The 16,280-nt window shown below is 28.3% G+C and overlaps 4 protein-coding genes and 2 long non-coding RNA genes across 6 annotated transcripts; 3 read left to right on the top strand and 3 right to left on the bottom strand.

Moving 5' to 3' along the window:
- Positions 1 to 1,099: 1,099 nt before the first annotated feature.
- Positions 1,100 to 3,263, bottom strand: LOC111028677 (rRNA methyltransferase 2, mitochondrial). The gene is made up of 4 exons (XM_022307409.1): positions 2,971 to 3,263; positions 2,694 to 2,833; positions 1,633 to 1,870; positions 1,100 to 1,530 (listed from the first exon to the last, which is right to left on the bottom strand). Exons 1-4 carry the CDS (start codon positions 3,099 to 3,101, stop codon positions 1,335 to 1,337), a joined length of 705 nt encoding a protein of 234 aa, XP_022163101.1. The 5' UTR covers positions 3,102 to 3,263; the 3' UTR covers positions 1,100 to 1,334.
- On the top strand, positions 1,883 to 2,835 carry LOC111028679. Its single transcript, XR_002603926.1, has 2 exons — positions 1,883 to 2,595; positions 2,718 to 2,835. It is a non-coding gene; the product is annotated as an uncharacterized LOC111028679 (long non-coding RNA).
- Positions 3,264 to 3,897: 634 nt separating the features above from the next.
- On the bottom strand, positions 3,898 to 5,236 carry LOC111028680. The gene is made up of 3 exons (XR_002603927.1): positions 4,894 to 5,236; positions 4,619 to 4,751; positions 3,898 to 4,548 (listed from the first exon to the last, which is right to left on the bottom strand). It is a non-coding gene; the product is annotated as an uncharacterized LOC111028680 (long non-coding RNA).
- Positions 5,237 to 5,358: 122 nt separating this feature from the next.
- Positions 5,359 to 8,503, top strand: LOC111028676 (ankyrin repeat domain-containing protein 27-like). Its single transcript, XM_022307408.1, has 3 exons — positions 5,359 to 5,580; positions 5,645 to 7,939; positions 8,348 to 8,503. The coding sequence occupies exons 2-3, from the start codon at positions 5,652 to 5,654 to the stop codon at positions 8,376 to 8,378; spliced, it is 2,319 nt and encodes a 772-aa protein (XP_022163100.1). The 5' UTR covers positions 5,359 to 5,580; positions 5,645 to 5,651; the 3' UTR covers positions 8,379 to 8,503.
- A 596-nt stretch (positions 8,504 to 9,099) lies between these two features.
- Positions 9,100 to 12,214, top strand: LOC111028678 (SPRY domain-containing protein 7). Its single transcript, XM_022307410.1, has 5 exons — positions 9,100 to 9,486; positions 9,556 to 9,672; positions 9,740 to 9,900; positions 9,963 to 10,065; positions 11,231 to 12,214. Exons 1-5 carry the CDS (start codon positions 9,378 to 9,380, stop codon positions 11,326 to 11,328), a joined length of 588 nt encoding a protein of 195 aa, XP_022163102.1. The 5' UTR covers positions 9,100 to 9,377; the 3' UTR covers positions 11,329 to 12,214.
- An 888-nt stretch (positions 12,215 to 13,102) lies between these two features.
- On the bottom strand, positions 13,103 to 16,143 carry LOC111028683 (heparan-sulfate 6-O-sulfotransferase 2). Its single transcript, XM_022307413.1, has 6 exons — positions 15,641 to 16,143; positions 15,223 to 15,577; positions 14,946 to 15,161; positions 13,949 to 14,096; positions 13,707 to 13,888; positions 13,103 to 13,644 (listed from the first exon to the last, which is right to left on the bottom strand). Exons 1-6 carry the CDS (start codon positions 15,888 to 15,890, stop codon positions 13,503 to 13,505), a joined length of 1,293 nt encoding a protein of 430 aa, XP_022163105.1. The 5' UTR covers positions 15,891 to 16,143; the 3' UTR covers positions 13,103 to 13,502.
- Positions 16,144 to 16,280: the final 137 nt, after the last annotated feature.

Genomic DNA, 16,280 nt, shown 5'->3' on the forward strand with positions numbered 1-16,280 from the left:
CTCACATTTGACAAACGTCTTACGTGGGGCCCTCACCTGAAACTAAAGCGTAAACAAGTCAACTCCAGGCTGCACCTCCTTAGACCTCTTTTAAAATCCAAACTATCCCTAACAAACAAGGTGACAATATATAAAGCGATAATCCGTCCGGCCTGGCTCTATGGCATTCAGGTATGGGGGTCCTCAAAGCCTTCAAACACTAGAACACTTCAAGCATTTCAATCAATATGCTTACGCCTAATCACCTCCTCCCCCTGGTACGTAACAAATAAAAATCTCCACAAAGATTTAAAACTACCCACTCTTAACGAATTGGCCAAATCCCACTATACCAAATTCTTTTCTAAACTACACACTCATTATAATCCTTTAATCCAAAAATTATCCTCTGCAACACATGTCCCTAAAAGACTAAAAAGGCTGTGAACTAGGAAACATCATTGCCCATTGGTACAAATATATATATTTTTAATTGTAACCAACGAGTCTCAAATTTTTATAAGATTTGTTCCAATTTATTGTGCAAATCTCGTTCAATATAAATTATTGATACATTTGTAAATCTATCCTATTCTTGGAAGTTCAAAGTCAATTCTAATGTTTCTGACTGCAGAGAATGATTATTGCATACCATAGAGCTGGTAAGAATTATTAATAAATAATAATGAAAACTATTTATTGGGCAAGTGGATACCACTCTATAGGTCACTGGATGTGTTAAATACTTAAATTTGAATTCAATGAAAAATCATTGCATAAAAAAAACTATTTTGAGCAAAAATATATTGTATCTGTCAGTCGATATTAGTATGTAATATATAAGTATACATTAAAATAGTATGATATTATTGCTATTAATGTAATTTATGAGTAATACAGTAGGTTGAATTCATTTTTGACGAAAACATCATGTACTTGAAAGTATCATTGTGTCTATATAAAGGTAAGAACATTATTTGTGTTTAACATTTCATTTTTGTATGTAATATATTATGACTATGAGTATAATATGAAATATGACAAATTAAAAATTCTTATACCTTGCTTAAAAATTAAAACATTGAGAAAAAAAGGTGACGCTTAAGCACAGATAATGTTGTTTCCTTTAGGTATAATAATTCACTTTAATATCTAAACTACAACATAAAATTGGTTCTGCTGAATTCAAATTGTATACCTACAACTATTTTAAGTTTATAAGACAGAGACAACATATGCATGGGGTATAACCTCTTACAAAATAAATTTTAAAATATTTTTTTAAGGAAATATTTACATTAATAAATACATAACTATAATATTATATCATTTACATATTAATAACAATACAGAAATTAATTTTGTTTAAGTCCTTTAAATCCACGAGCAAGTAGATATTTTTCAGCTGAATCTGATCGACTAGCTTCAGGTTTTACAAATTTCACATTTGAATAAAACTTTATCAAAGTATTTTCAATCTCTGCATTTTGATTACCATCCAGAATTTTAATTAAACATGCTGCGCCAACATTTGAATTTAAAACAGCAAATCTGCAAAATATAAATGGGTTAGGTTAGGTTAGGTTAATTCATGTTTTTCAGTTTTTAGGATTTTTGTGATCATTGTAATAATTAATTTTTCAAATTTCTTACTTAACTACTGAATACGCCAATTTTATGATTAAATCATGGTACAAATGCTTCACTCCGGTAGCGTTAGGCGCCATATCACTTAAGACAACATCTATAGGACGGCTATTTAATAATTCTTTTATCTTTTGCCAAGTTTTAGGAGATGTAAAATCAGAATTTCCTAATAATGTTACTCCTTTTATTGGATACATTTGTTGAAGATCAATACCAATCAGTAAGCCAGTTGGAATTTCACTATCTAATTAGATAACCAATAAGTACATGTTGATTTAATTAAACAAGAATTAGTGAATTAGTGATAGTAAAATATACAAAAGCACATTTTAAAGGAGAATTGTTTATCTCATTTTTATTCTTAATATAACTACAACATTTGACAATTGTTTAATGTGCTATCTACTACATATTTTGTTGTTTAGTATGCAGCTATCTACAGAAAGAACATTATCTACCAATGTGTGTCATACTACTAATATTTTTTTATAGGAATGTGCAATAAATACTAATTTAGTTGATATTTCAACGTACACCAAGTCAGTTGAAGTGTTGTTTTTTTAAAATTTTAAATGAGTTATTTAACAGTGGGTTATTTTTACTGGCACATCCTTGGGGACAAAGATATGTGTGCACAATATTTTAGGGAACGAGAATTACGCATAAACAAGATTACAGGAAGCGGAACTGAAACACAAACAATCAAAATGCTTTGGAAACGTGTAAAAAACAAGTATGGCATTAAATCATGCAGAGCTACTCACTTGTTCGAATATCAACATCAAGAAGATAATCGATTCTTGATTTGATAAAAATAAATATATTCTAAAATTATAATCTAAAATTCAACTTAAGCAGCAATTTGAACATTGATGTGGTTGAACAATTAATGTTTTATTATGTAGATAGATTATTGAATAGACGCTATACTTGTATACATATTATCAATGACTGTGCAGAACATTAATGGTAGGTAACCAACAAATTTATACTTTTAAAAATTAATTTGTGCTATTAGTATAACAGTAACATACTAATAAAGAACCATTCTTAAAAACATAACTTACTAGTAGCATTTGAATTAATTCTAGACGCAGCTACTTGTGACCAGCTACCCGGAGCTGCACCAATATCTATTACACATTGGCCTGGTTTCAATATAGAAAATCTATCATCCATTTGCAGCAGTTTGAATGCACTTCTACACCTGTGATGAAAATGTAAATGCATATTTTATTGTTTTTGTTCAGCATTATGTTAATGATATTTTTACATTTAACTATTACGTGTAATTTAATAAACAACACAATTAAAAAATAAATAAATATATTTCATCTACAATACCTATAACTTTTTATTTTGGCTTTTTCCACATAAGGATCAGTTTTTTGTCGTAATAGCCATTCTTTTGAACTGTGGTTTCTTGTAAATGTTTTCAGAAATGACCAGCTTTTACAAAACGTTATTTTTTCCATTATATTAACTCAACAGTTATAAGATTAATACTTAAAATAACACATTGTAACATTAAACTCGTAATTCTGCACCATTAAAATTTTTAAATTTTCAATAGGTAAGAATTAATAGTTATATTTTTAAGACACCGATTAAATTGAAAGGATATTAATATGTACTTTATTGATAATATTTAAAATGATACTGTTACGTTGTTATCACAGAATGGATTATGGACATAGATAATGTTATATTATCTATGATTTTGGAAAAAAGTGTGGAACAAATGTGTAGTGGAAAAAGTGATTACTGACTGAATGAAATATTTTTTAGAACAAGCATCGTGGATGGTGCTATGAACTGGCAATTTTAAATTTTTAACCAATACCGGCAATACCGCCATAACTTAATTTTTAAGAACCTATACTTCAACTATACTAGTATTAGTCTACACTAAACAGTTGTACCTATATAGAGTCTATAATATTTTCTGGGCTCTTTAATAATTAACTTACTAATTTACTCATTATATCACTCATTAGTTAGAAGGAGTCATGGAGCCAACAGACAACTTTATGCTAGTGGTGGCGGCGTGGCAACCTCTGAATTTGAAAATCAGGGAAACGGTGGATTTTTTATTTTAATGAAATTTCATTATATCAGAGCAAGCATTTTAAGGAATAAGAGGGGGATATCGATGTAGGTATGATGTATGAATAATACGAAAAATATAGTAAATATTATAGTTGGCGTGGATTTGTTTGGAAAATCTTGAGTTTGTGAAAGATGTATATTTAATTTGTAATTTTGTGGCGGGGGAGGAGGGGGAGGGGTGGTTTAAAACAGCTTCCATCGCTGCGAGGTGTTGATACGCCGCTCGCCATACTGTTGTTAATTATTTGTTATATACTGTATAAGTATAATACACAGTTCTTGGCTTTTAGTATAAGGTCTATGCCTCTATGGTTGTACGTTGGTAACTTTAAAGCACCTACCTATATTCTATAAGGCTATAAATATTAGTTGTTATAGCGCCTATGCGGTCTATTATCACAGATATCTGCAGGTCTCTTAATGTTTTGTGTTCTACCATGGGATATGGATAAAATGTTCGCATTGGTTTTCTTGTTTTATACCATTTTGACATTTTGTATTTGTGCTTCCCAGTGCATGTCATCGATAAAACCAAAAGTATACCTTTTAATAATGTCTTTCTTCTTCTTTCTTCTTGTGGCTTTTATAACTTTCTAAGAGTGCCACCAAAACAACATTGCACCAACTGTCCATGCCATGTACCAGTTCTCTCCACGTGTCAATTTCCGTGTCTTTCAGGTCTTCTTCGACTGAATCAATGCATATTTTCCTAGGTCTTCCCCGAGGTCTCTTTCCATGTACTTAGTTTCCATTCCATAACTGATTTGACTAAATTATTGTTCCCTCTTCTCTTAGATAATATTTTAGAGTCACCTTTTAATTATTATTGTATGTAAAGAAAATGTGGGGAATGAATGAAAGCTTTTTATAGAGAGGTACCTACTTGGCTGAGTATTGGTGGCGAGTGGCGACTGGCAAAGTGGCAAGGCTTAAATAAAAGTGGTAATATGTTTGGTTAGTTCTAAAGAGATATGAAATTATCTTTTGTGGATAATCCATAACACCTTTTTGCATTCCTAAAATGCATGCATATTGTTATTTAATAAATTAAAATAAAATCAATTTTTTTTACTGAAAATCTAATTGTCGTCACTTTTGATCACTATTTTTTTATATATAAAATGTAGGAAGCCACATACTAAACGGTAGACCACTTACTTTCACTGGTAGGGGAGCTGATAGCAGAAAGGGTTGAAAAAATGTTGGCCCTCTTTGAAAAAGGGTCTAATATTTTCAACTAAATATAGCCATTCTTCGAAAGTGTGGACGTATGTGGGTACCACTGGGTCCTCGGAAATATAATCAGCAACACATTCTCTATTTTGAGGATAGCTGTTACGTGAACCATGTCACGATTATAAAGAACTTCTTAATAATGGTGAACCATGTATACTTATATAGTTATATATATGCCATGAACTAAGACGAATAAATGTAAATTTTGGATACTAATTTAATTTGGACAGATTGACTTTAGAACAAAGGGTAGTGTTCCATGATATGATCTGAGGATGCAAAAAACAGATAAAAAGTTCTTCTTATCTGAGCCTTGATAAAAAAATAATTGATAACAAATAATAAAGTATTTAAATATAATAATATGAATTAAATATTGGAAAATTAGCATAATATTACGTATTGCGTAATAACAACAGAACAACTATTGAACCATGTTTATGCTGTGAAACAAGCATCTATGTTTTTACTACTATACATATTACATTTAATGGGCTACAGTATTATAAAGAACTAGCACAAATTATACTGTAACATAATTAATGAAAAATTATTTATGCATTTTATTATTGGTTAAACTTATTTTACTCTATTACAAATTACATCAATGTAAGTATTTTGTGACTTTTCATATTCATCATAATCATTGGTTTTATTCTTATATTTTTTTTAGCGATCTAATGGATCATTGCTACGATGAGGATGTTTTATTTAACCAATTTTTGATATCTCTCTGCAAATCATCTGCAGAAATATTTTATAAAGCTGTTGAAAATGGATGGCCTATATGTGTTCCCAGAGAAGGTTCCTTCTCTAAAAATAAGTATTCTGAAAAAGATTTCAATGATCACATTTTAACTCCTAGTAAGTGTTCAGATTTAAAATTTACTACAATAAGTGGCTACGATGTCTCTGTAGACAACAATGCAGTTGTATGTCAATATGAAAACAAGACTTATACAGTGGACATACTATTTATTGAAACATGCTATACGGAAGATAATCACAGTTATAAAGTAATATGCATAGATGGTCCATTAAATTGCGCTACTATGTTGGAAGATATTATTGTAATAACATCTGTTCAAGACTGTTTGAATTTTTTGTATTCTAAAAGCAATAAATTATTATTGAAGGATCTAAGATCTTTAATGGATGATTTTTTATCGTCCAATGATTATATTAATATGTCTGTCGAAGTCAAGAAAAAATCCATTGAAAATTTGTATATTAAATGTTTGAAGAAAGTAAGCTACCATACTAAAAAGTCTAATAATTTTTTTCAAAACAATATTAAACTTGCAGTAGAGTATTATATACAAAATAAACTGTATAGTGTTTTGATGGATAATATAAATGTCTTAATGGCAGCAGATGACGCCAAGTTAAATAAACTTATTCGAAATTACTCTAGTGCTATGATTGACTTAGAAGTAGACCAAGAAGCAAAAACTGCAATACCAAATGCTAGATGTGAATTATCCAAGTTATATTTACATAAGACTATTATTGGGAAGTTTAAATGTTTAAAAGATACATTTTTAAAATTGTCTAATGGAAACAATAATTTTACAGTGGATAACCTGCTAAGTGCTTTAGTTCATTTAGTCATACATTGTAAAATACCTAATTGGAATGCTCAAATATATTTTATGAAACATTTTGTTATCAGCAATATAAAGGACTTTGATGATAATTTCTATTTAACTTCATTAGAAGCAGCTATTGAACACATTAAAGTTCATAATTTTAATCTTAAATTATCAACAAACTTCCCCGATTCAAATTATGGTACTTTTTATAATTATATTTGCAATGGAGAGTACTACAAAGTTAAAGAAACCTTAGAATATGTGAAAATACAACAGTCTAGCTCAAAATGTCATCCTTTATGTGAATGTGATTCTTGTATGAAAGAGGTATTAAAAGAACCTGCAGTTTGTGTGAAGTATAAAGATGAACAGGGTCTTACCCCTCTACATGTAGCAGCGTTTTATGGTTATCCACTCATTATTGAATTACTGTTAAAATATGGATCAGACATAAATGCTTTAGATAATTTTTCACTTACACCTGCCCATTATGCTGCCCTTAGAGGACAACAGAATGCATTATTATTTTTGTTACATAATAAAGCATTGATGATTGGAGACAACGAAGGTAACACTCCTTTGCATTTGTGTTGTTCAAATGGTCATGATCTTTGTGTCAAAGCATTGTTGTATTTTATGGAATTTTCAGACTCAAAATTAAATATAAATGTACAAAACAATCAGGGAGACACACCTCTTCATTTAAGTTTTAAATGGGGCTACACTAATGTAGTCCAAATACTGATTGAACAAGACGGAGATCCATTAGTGCGTAATCGTAGAGGTCAGACTTGTTTTGATTGTGCTCACAATTCCAAAATGGTTGAGATGTTTAAAACCAATAAAAAAAACTATACGGAAAGAGTGAGAAGAAGTAGTGTTGAAATAACATTGCAGCAAAAAATGATTGGAAAAATAATAACTGCTATATCTGATGGTGACATACGTTTAGTTCAACACTATTTAGGCATTGATGATGAAAATCAAAACATAAATACGTTTGTTGATATAAATTGTTCTAATTATAAAGGCTATACTCCTCTTCATGTAGCAGCAGCCAAAGGCCAAACAAACATTTTAAAAATGTTGATTGGATATGGGGCGGACATTAATTCATTGACAACTTCTGAACAGTATACAGCATTGCATTTGGCTGTTAAGAACAAAATGACAGGAGTTATTGATGTTCTCCTAGATTCAAAAAAATGCAATATTAACAATCAGGATAATAGTGGCAATAGTGCATTACATTATGCATGTACAATTGGTGATGCTAATATAATAACTAAACTCCTTGAACATGGTGCTGACCTCGGAACAATTAACAAGAAATTTATAAGTGCTTTAGATATTTTAAACAAAAATACAGAATTAAGGTAAACAAAATGAAATTATATCTGTTAACTAACTAACACATTTATGGACTAGATAACTTTAAAAAAAAAACTTTTAAAGCTCCTCACATAATGCAGCGATAGTGGGAAAAAGAATCCGTACACTATATTTCACCATTAAGACTAAATGATTTTACCATCACCGCTGCAGTCTGTGAGCTAAAACCACATAATAAATACAATTTTTTCTAATCTATGGTAAAATTGGCCATTTAAAATTAATATAGCTTAAGCTATTTATAGTTCACTTAAATATTATTAAGGTATAAAAATAAACAAAGATATACCATAATGTAATCATCTGAAAATAAGAAATTGAAAACATGCATGTCTTTGTGTACAATAATTATAATAGTTCAAATAATATCTTGTATTTAATATATGTTCCAGGCACTTGATTTCAGTTAAAAAAATTCACTGATTCACAATAGAGTGAAATATTATTTGAATCTTCATACAATAAGACGTTTAAAGTTTTATGCAACAAAAAAAAGATCTATTTACTAATTTTTGATTTTGAAATTGTATTGTTATATAATATAAAAATAAAGAAGAACAATGTGTACAGCTAATATATTTTCTGAGAAAATTAATATCTATTTAATAACCTAAATAAATAAAAATTGTTTTGTGTTAACATGTTTTGTTTAAACTGTTTAAAAATGTTTATATAATATTTTACGATAAATGTTTTTTATAATGAATTAATAAATTGTTTTTTATATTTAAATACTTTGTAAAAGAAAATACTCATATTGTCACACAAATTTTCCTGTATACCTGTCAGAGAAATTGAAATAGTGATTCAATAAACTGTAATAAATAATAATAAACACCTTTTAAGTTTTTATTATAGCCAAATTGTTCTGGCTATCGTGCTTACAGGCACATAATTATTATAATCAACACTTGGCTTAAACAGGTACATAAAACATATGACCTGTGCCCAGGCAATGTTCAATAACTAAAAAATAATTATTAATTACATGTTACAACACTATACTATTAATTAGATCATGTTTGAAGGTTTATCTGCATTTATTTAGTGATTATGACCTGCAGACTCCATTATATATATGACCACATCCTTTATTCCTAATTCCTATAATCCTATTGCCTATGATTACCTGGTACTGTACAACTATCACAAAAATATTAACGTGTTCTGGGTGTTCTTTAAAAATTCAAAATTATTTCATATTTCTCATTCATCTTACCGTGCATTCTGTTATCTTTTTAATACATCCTGATTTGTTTGATAACAGCCACACAAACAAGTAACATCATAATGATGCTGATAATAATAATAACAATATTAAATATACGTATGTCGTTTACCAAACCAACTGCGAGCTTCCATCGTCCCTGTATAAATTGTGTATTTTCAAGAAGTATTTAGTTTTAAGATTTAGATATTTTGATGGCAATTGTGCTGTCATGTTTCAAAAGATGCTTCGACGGCATCAAGTACACAGAACATACATCCTTTCCACTAATCAACCCTATATGTTTGAATACCAGCCGAATGGGTACAGGACACTATACAATATGTAGAATGATCAATGTGTGCATTAATTAAAATTTGCTTATAATCGCAGGTAATGAAGTAGTGATCGTGAAGAATGGCACCAGGATATGCGGTAGTGGTGGTGTCTTGTGTACTGCACCAATAGTGCAAAATAAATGTTACTTTGAAGTAAAAGTGCAACAATCTGGTAAGTGAAACAGCTGTGTGCTTTGGTTTCAATTAATTTAAATATTTATATGTATATTTCTGCTTAGGTATCTGGGGAGTAGGTTTAGCTCTGAATGATATAGATCTGTGTAAAGCACCCGGTGGTCACGATCAATACTCATGGGTGTTGTGTAATGATGGAGCACAACGACATAACCAGCAAGTGTTAAAAGCTATAGATAATACCATTGAAGAAGGTGATATTATTGTAAGTATTAAAATCATTAAAAAAACCTCGGTTACTATAAATTAATAAAATATTATTTTTAGGGTATTTACTATGACCATGTTGAATTAAACTATTCGATTAATGGCCAACCAGTGAATGAACCAATTACAGGAATAAGAGGAACTGTATTCCCAGCTTTATTTGGTCAGTAAAAAAATAAATTCTATTTATTTAACTATTACAGACATGGTGTAAACTTTTATTTTAACATATGGTTTTTTAAATTATAACTATAAAATATGTTAAACAATAACTATGATGTTTTGGGTTATTATATACTATTATATGTTTTGTTTGATACATATTTGGTTGACTAGAACATTTCAGAGAACCATTAAATTAATCAATTTTTAATGCAACTAGGTATATAACAAATAATGGGATCCTTATTTTCATAAAAAATCCGCTTTACACAATACTTCATATGTAAAAGAAATAATGAGTTTATTTTTGCAAGAATGAGACAGATCGAACAACCAATATTCAAATAATGTACTTGGTGAAGTTTGATTCTTTACTTTTTGGCAAAAAAACAGAGTTTCAAGAGAATATTATAATGAATAAAATAATTACTAAGATCTGGTCAAAATACAACATAGCTCCAAAATTAAATTTTATTTTTACTTTCTGAAGTTTTGAAAAATTGAATTGTCTGTTTTTTTTTGCACAGATCCCTTCAAATACAATTTTCTCAAACTTAAATCTCTGTTACAATGACAAAAAAAACAAAACAGGAAAATATTAAAAATATTTAGCCTGAAATGACTTATCACGCTGTAAAAAAAAAATATATAAGCTAATTACAATAGTAGGCATTGGCATTTTTGTATTTCATATAGTAACAAAGTGACGGGCTTTGCTGCCTACTGTGTGCATGCACACATGTTCGTAACCCCCTATTACAGCACTATAGCTTTGCCTACTGCTGCATTTTTTTAATAATAGATAACTGTGCTCTCAGTATCACCTGGCAGCAGTAATGTCGGCATGAGTTTTAATATTCGTATAGCTGTTACAAATTGATTGTCACGGATTAGCTAAATCTTAAAATACCTATTAAAAATTGTATGAAAATAAATTTTACAATAGCATTAAAATAGTTGATGTTAATTATATATATTTTTTTTGTTACAGCTACTTTATATTAAAATTGTGTGATAACACTTTTTTCAGAAAATCATTTTTGTGCTTGTTTTGGCATATTACAATATTTTTGATTATCAATATACAATTTATCTATGTACTATCTATACTATAATTATAAATGTTTAACACGACAAAGTATTAAATTATATTGTATTTATTTCAGTGGATGATGGTGCAATATTAGACATAGTGTTGGAAAGATTTTCATACCCACCATCCAACGGATATGATAAAATCATGTTAGAGCAATCTATACTTTAACTATATTTTGCATAAAAACTAAAATGAATAACAAATAATATATTTATCATTCCATTAATCATAAATTATAATTTTATATTTTTTCTATAAATTGTTTTATTTTTATGCATAATTTATTAAGTGCATTTGTAAGCTAATAAATTAAATATTATTATGTAATTATATTAACTGAACAATTTAGAAGGTTTGCTTTATTAGTAGTTGTACAATAAAATAATAAAATTGAATATTTATTAACTTAAAAAAAATGTTCTTTGTAACTGATAACTTAAACAAGAAAAAAAAAACTATTCATTTATAATTTATATTTATAACAGATAAGTACTTAAAATACTTGTTCTTGTGCTCCTATAAACAAAACAATGTATACTTTGTGCCTTCTAACTGTTCTTAGTCACCCTAGGATAAATTGTATCAATTTTATAGTACACATAATCAACCAGTTTAATTAAAGAAGATATTATTATTTATTTATTTTTACAAATATAATCTTTACATAAAAAATATTATTAGCCCTTTGAACAAAACTTATAAATATATTTCAGTATTTTAAAAATCAACAATGTAAAATGTAGTTTAACCAATATTTAAAATAGATTATAAGACTAATAAATACTTTAGCGTAGAAACTACAAGTTAAAATGTATCTTTTTTTTATTTTATTTTTTATTGTTATTTAACTGGTTGTATACATTATAACCATATTATAAAAACATTTTACTCTTTTCCTATTTCTAGTTAAATATGTTGCATTATTTGATGTACTTAGTATCCACCTGTCTATATGTTATGTGTATAATATATATAATATAATAAGTTTAATTATATCTGATCAATAAATTCAGAATCTCAGTTTAACTAAAAATATATTTAATTTTTGTAACCATATTGTATCTTATTCTTCAATTTATAATCATGTTTGAAAATAAAAAAATCTTTTATTACAATATGTCGATGATAATGATGTGATGCTTAATCAGTTTTCATTATTAGCAGAATCTTGTCAATCCGGAGAAAAATACCTCTATTAACATACTTTATAAATTAAAATGCAGAAGAGCATGAATGAATGGATACTATTGTGGACAAAAAAAATGTATAATAAATATAATATAAATAAATATAATTTATTTCATATCAACTTATACAATGTTAACACTATAATAGTTTTTATAATCAAATTCAGACTTATGTGGACACATACAAATATTCACATTTTAAATATGATTAACTAATTATTATACAAGCGTTTAATATATTTTCTCTCAACTCTACAGCATACAAATTACTAAAATATATTTAAGTTTGAGATATTAACTGTTAAGATTGTCAACTTACTGTATACACATAATTTGATTTAATGTATACATATTTATGCATTTCTATTATATATAAACAAAATATTTGGTAAATAATAAGTATATTTTAGAAAATATAATTATAAATAAACTATACTTTAAAACATTCACAGCTATAATTGTAATAAGCTTCCCAATAGGTGGTTAAAATAGTTTGGTATTTCAGGTATACAAGTTATCAGTAAATTAAAATAATGTAGGTCATTTGAATTTAATTCCGTTAATATTACAGTCTCGAATAAAAGTAATAATTGATAATGAAGAATTCAAATGATAACTTTGATCATAATGTATTTAAGATTTAATGACATATTTTGTTTTCATCTGATATGTATATTTTAGTGATAAATGTTAATTCAATTTAAAATTCTGTAGGGTGGTCAATTATCTATTTACATTTATATTAATTGTTAAATTAAAAAAAATTAAAATTTTATTGGAATGGCTTAATTATTGTGGATAAATATTGAATATTTTTAAAATTGAATTTTACGTCTACATATTATTTTCCTTTTCTTATGATATGAGAATATAGTATTTGTAAGAACATTGTTCCTTTAGTGCGACAATTATTAAATTATATTAGTATATATAAACTATAACTAATAAAATTTTAACGTGATTATTATTAAGTTGTATTCATATTTTTTAAACTGAATACATTTAATTTAGTTTTAGTATTTTGGCATGGCAGGAACAAGCTCGGGAAATGGTTAAAGTATATTTTATACATATTATTATATAATATACATACTTTCAATAAACAAGAGATCTGTTACTTTTCTTTGTTGTTTTGTTTAACAAAAATAATTAATGCTACGTATAATTTACCTCGTTGTCAGCAGCTTCAGTCTCTACTTCTTTTTCCCAGTCAAATGCAGTTTGACTTGGCAGTTGGCCTAAATGTGCCCATCGTTCTTTAAAATTTGGGTTTTTAGCTCGTAATTTTTCAAATCGTCTATTAAGGAGAAAAAAAATGAATTATTGTGCAAGTAAAATTAATATCACATAATACAGTACCGAAATAAGTAATGTTTTGCAAAATTGTACAGTTCTATGTCTAATGCATTTATTCTTTTCACTTTTTCCAGCTCTTCATCATTTAATAAAGATTTATAAACTGCAGATAGAGTTGTATTGTGTTGTGTAAATGTTACCGCAAATCTTAAATTAAATGTTTCTTCAAATATGTACTGATTTAACTGAAAATAAAAGTACTTATATAATAACTAATATTCCAAATATTTTTTTGTATTCTTTACTTTTTGAAATTCAGTGAGTCCAAAAAATGCAATTGACAATAAATTTCTTTTAGCACTTGCAAGCATGACTCTGTTTCGTTCTTCTTGATTCATGTATGAAGAATTATAACAACCAATCAGAGATAAATCTGCTAGCATTCTTGTCTGTCTAAAGAATTATTATAAAAAGTAACTTTTTAACTTTCCATTCATCCATTTATAAAGTAGAAGAACTATTTTAGTAGCTAATTATTATTATTTTTTTATAATAGTATGAGAGTCAAAATAGACTAAGAAAGAATTTTTTTTTTTTGTTTTATCCAAGTTATTGGCATTTAAAGACACCTTACCCACATGTATTTTCACCATCATACAATTAATTTACAGCATGGAAAATGCTACATTCAAAATTATCCATTTTACTCTGCTGTTTTAAAAATTAGAGTGAAATGATTTATTATTAAATTTAAAGGTACAATTATTATTTAGATCATCACAGATGCTTTTATTGATATTTTAATTAAAAAGCAATTTATGATCATTTCAAAATGAACTGTTTTAGAAATTCTCATAACTTGCTTTGTAATTATTATATAAATAAAATTCTCCATGATGTCCTAATCAGAGGTACCCAAACTTTTCCTACTCGTGGGGAAAACACGCTCTTTTAGAACTGAAGTTTGCTCATGGTGCCCTTAGTAAAACTTACGACCTTTTTTTAAATAAAATAGATAAAATAACAAACATATATACATAACAGAGTCAGCAGCGGGGCACATCTGCGGCTTCCCTGAAAACACACCGCGACGCACAGTTTGGGAATCTCTGTCCTATATAATTATCTTTCCTTTAAATTTTATAAAAGGTCAATTTACTATAATTTTTCAAACAACAGAGAAAAATGAATTATTGTGAACATAAAATTTGTTATGTTGTACGATTCTATAAAAAAAAACAAGATATGTGGGTGTGGCATCCTCTTGATGTATAAATAATAAATACTAAACATTTTGATTACCGATTGGCAGCTAAATTATGTGAACAGTCTGCAAACGAATTTAATGTAACATCCGTCCAAAATGTACCATTATAACATTTAGGCAATTCTTCAAGTGATGCTGGATGACCCCCACACCAATGTCTAGACATTCTCCAAGTAGCTCCTCTTTGCACATGTTTGTATTCAGAAAGGTAACGGCTAACTGGATCTCTCAATAAAGTAAGATAGAAATATCTACAAAGATAATTGAATGGATTGGTTTTATTTAGGTGGTGATCATTATTACTCTAATTACCTTCGCTTAATGGATTTCCCTTCATTTTTGTCAAGTTCTGAATCAACACATCCAGTTAATTCAGTAAAATCTGCATGGAGTCCACATTTCCAACCAGTAGAATATCGACTAAATAGCCAATTTTCATTTCGACTAGGTCTGAAACAATAGCATAATTTTCTTTTCCTTTGACATGTACAAGGGCGCTGTAAGTCTAAATCTTGAACAAGATGACGTCCAAATGATGTCCCACCAGTTTTCTGTATATGTAAAAACACCATGACATCATGAGCATTCATGTCAAAACGTAGTTGATTTTCACTCTGCATATCATTGTAACTCACTCCTGTACCTGTGTCTTTGGCACTTTTTAAGTCTAAAATAAAAACAATGATTGAAGAAATAAATAAATAGATATAATTTGTAAGTCATTCTTTACCAGTTATGTTGGTCGATAGAAGATTCATTACTGTCCATTCCGAATAAATTGCAGGTTTAGGGTTGTAGGATAATGAGCAACGGTTGTCTGAACAAAAATAACCAAAATATATGATACCAAATAAAGTCAACAGTGCAAAAAACATGACCAGTTTCCTTAGGGTAATACGATGCTCTATTTTTCTTCTCATTAGAATGTCTTTTAGCAACTGTTTGCAGTCCGATTGCTCAACTACATAGGTAAAGGCCATTTTGTACCAATCATTTCATCTAGTTGGTCATACAGACTCATTCACCCAACAGGCAAGTATTACTGAATATTTGTGCTGGCAAGGGACGTGTATGAAAAATGTATCGTCAACATGACAGCAAACCAAATTTATGACACCGACTTAGATATTCATAAAGCGGTATAAAAATAATTAACTAGCCTGTGCTCTGACGGTAATCAACAAATAACAATGAATAATAAATAATGAAAATATTCAAATAGTAAATGCCTATTTAGTATTTACATCCTTAATCTTAAAAATGTCTGTAAATTAGATTAACTGTTATCGTAATCTGATAACCTTACAGTGTGATCAGTCCAATCACGTTTCCAGCACTGCTTTTCGATGTCAGGTCTATGTTTGAGCGCA

This window comes from Myzus persicae, unplaced genomic scaffold (genome assembly GCF_001856785.1).
Source record: "Myzus persicae strain clone G006 unplaced genomic scaffold, MPER_G0061.0, whole genome shotgun sequence".
Classification (NCBI taxonomy): domain Eukaryota; kingdom Metazoa; phylum Arthropoda; class Insecta; order Hemiptera; family Aphididae; genus Myzus; species Myzus persicae.

What these genes read in the sequence shown, in the direction of transcription:
- LOC111028677 (XM_022307409.1), bottom strand. Translation starts at nt 3,101, where the DNA reads ATGGAAAAAATAACGTTTTGTAAAAGCTGGTCATTTCTGAAAACATTT. An exon ending in GCCAAAATAAAAAGTTATAG is followed by an intron (nt 2,834 to 2,970) that starts GTATTGTAGATG and finishes TTTTCATCACAG; the next exon opens with GTGTAGAAGTGCATTCAAAC. An exon ending in TTGGCGTATTCAGTAGTTAA is followed by an intron (nt 1,531 to 1,632) that starts GTAAGAAATTTG and finishes TATATTTTGCAG; the next exon opens with ATTTGCTGTTTTAAATTCAA.
- LOC111028683 (XM_022307413.1), bottom strand. Translation starts at nt 15,890, where the DNA reads ATGGCCTTTACCTATGTAGTTGAGCAATCGGACTGCAAACAGTTGCTA. An exon ending in CATAATTTAGCTGCCAATCG is followed by an intron (nt 14,097 to 14,945) that starts GTAATCAAAATG and finishes ATAATTCTTTAG; the next exon opens with ACAGACAAGAATGCTAGCAG. An exon ending in GACTCACTGAATTTCAAAAA is followed by an intron (nt 13,889 to 13,948) that starts GTAAAGAATACA and finishes TTTTATTTTCAG; the next exon opens with TTAAATCAGTACATATTTGA.
- LOC111028676 (XM_022307408.1), top strand. Translation starts at nt 5,652, where the DNA reads ATGGATCATTGCTACGATGAGGATGTTTTATTTAACCAATTTTTGATA. An exon ending in AACAAAAATACAGAATTAAG is followed by an intron (nt 7,940 to 8,347) that starts GTAAACAAAATG and finishes TATATGTTCCAG; the next exon opens with GCACTTGATTTCAGTTAAAA.
- LOC111028678 (XM_022307410.1), top strand. Translation starts at nt 9,378, where the DNA reads ATGGCAATTGTGCTGTCATGTTTCAAAAGATGCTTCGACGGCATCAAG. An exon ending in TTTGAATACCAGCCGAATGG is followed by an intron (nt 9,487 to 9,555) that starts GTACAGGACACT and finishes TTATAATCGCAG; the next exon opens with GTAATGAAGTAGTGATCGTG. An exon ending in AGTAAAAGTGCAACAATCTG is followed by an intron (nt 9,673 to 9,739) that starts GTAAGTGAAACA and finishes ATTTCTGCTTAG; the next exon opens with GTATCTGGGGAGTAGGTTTA.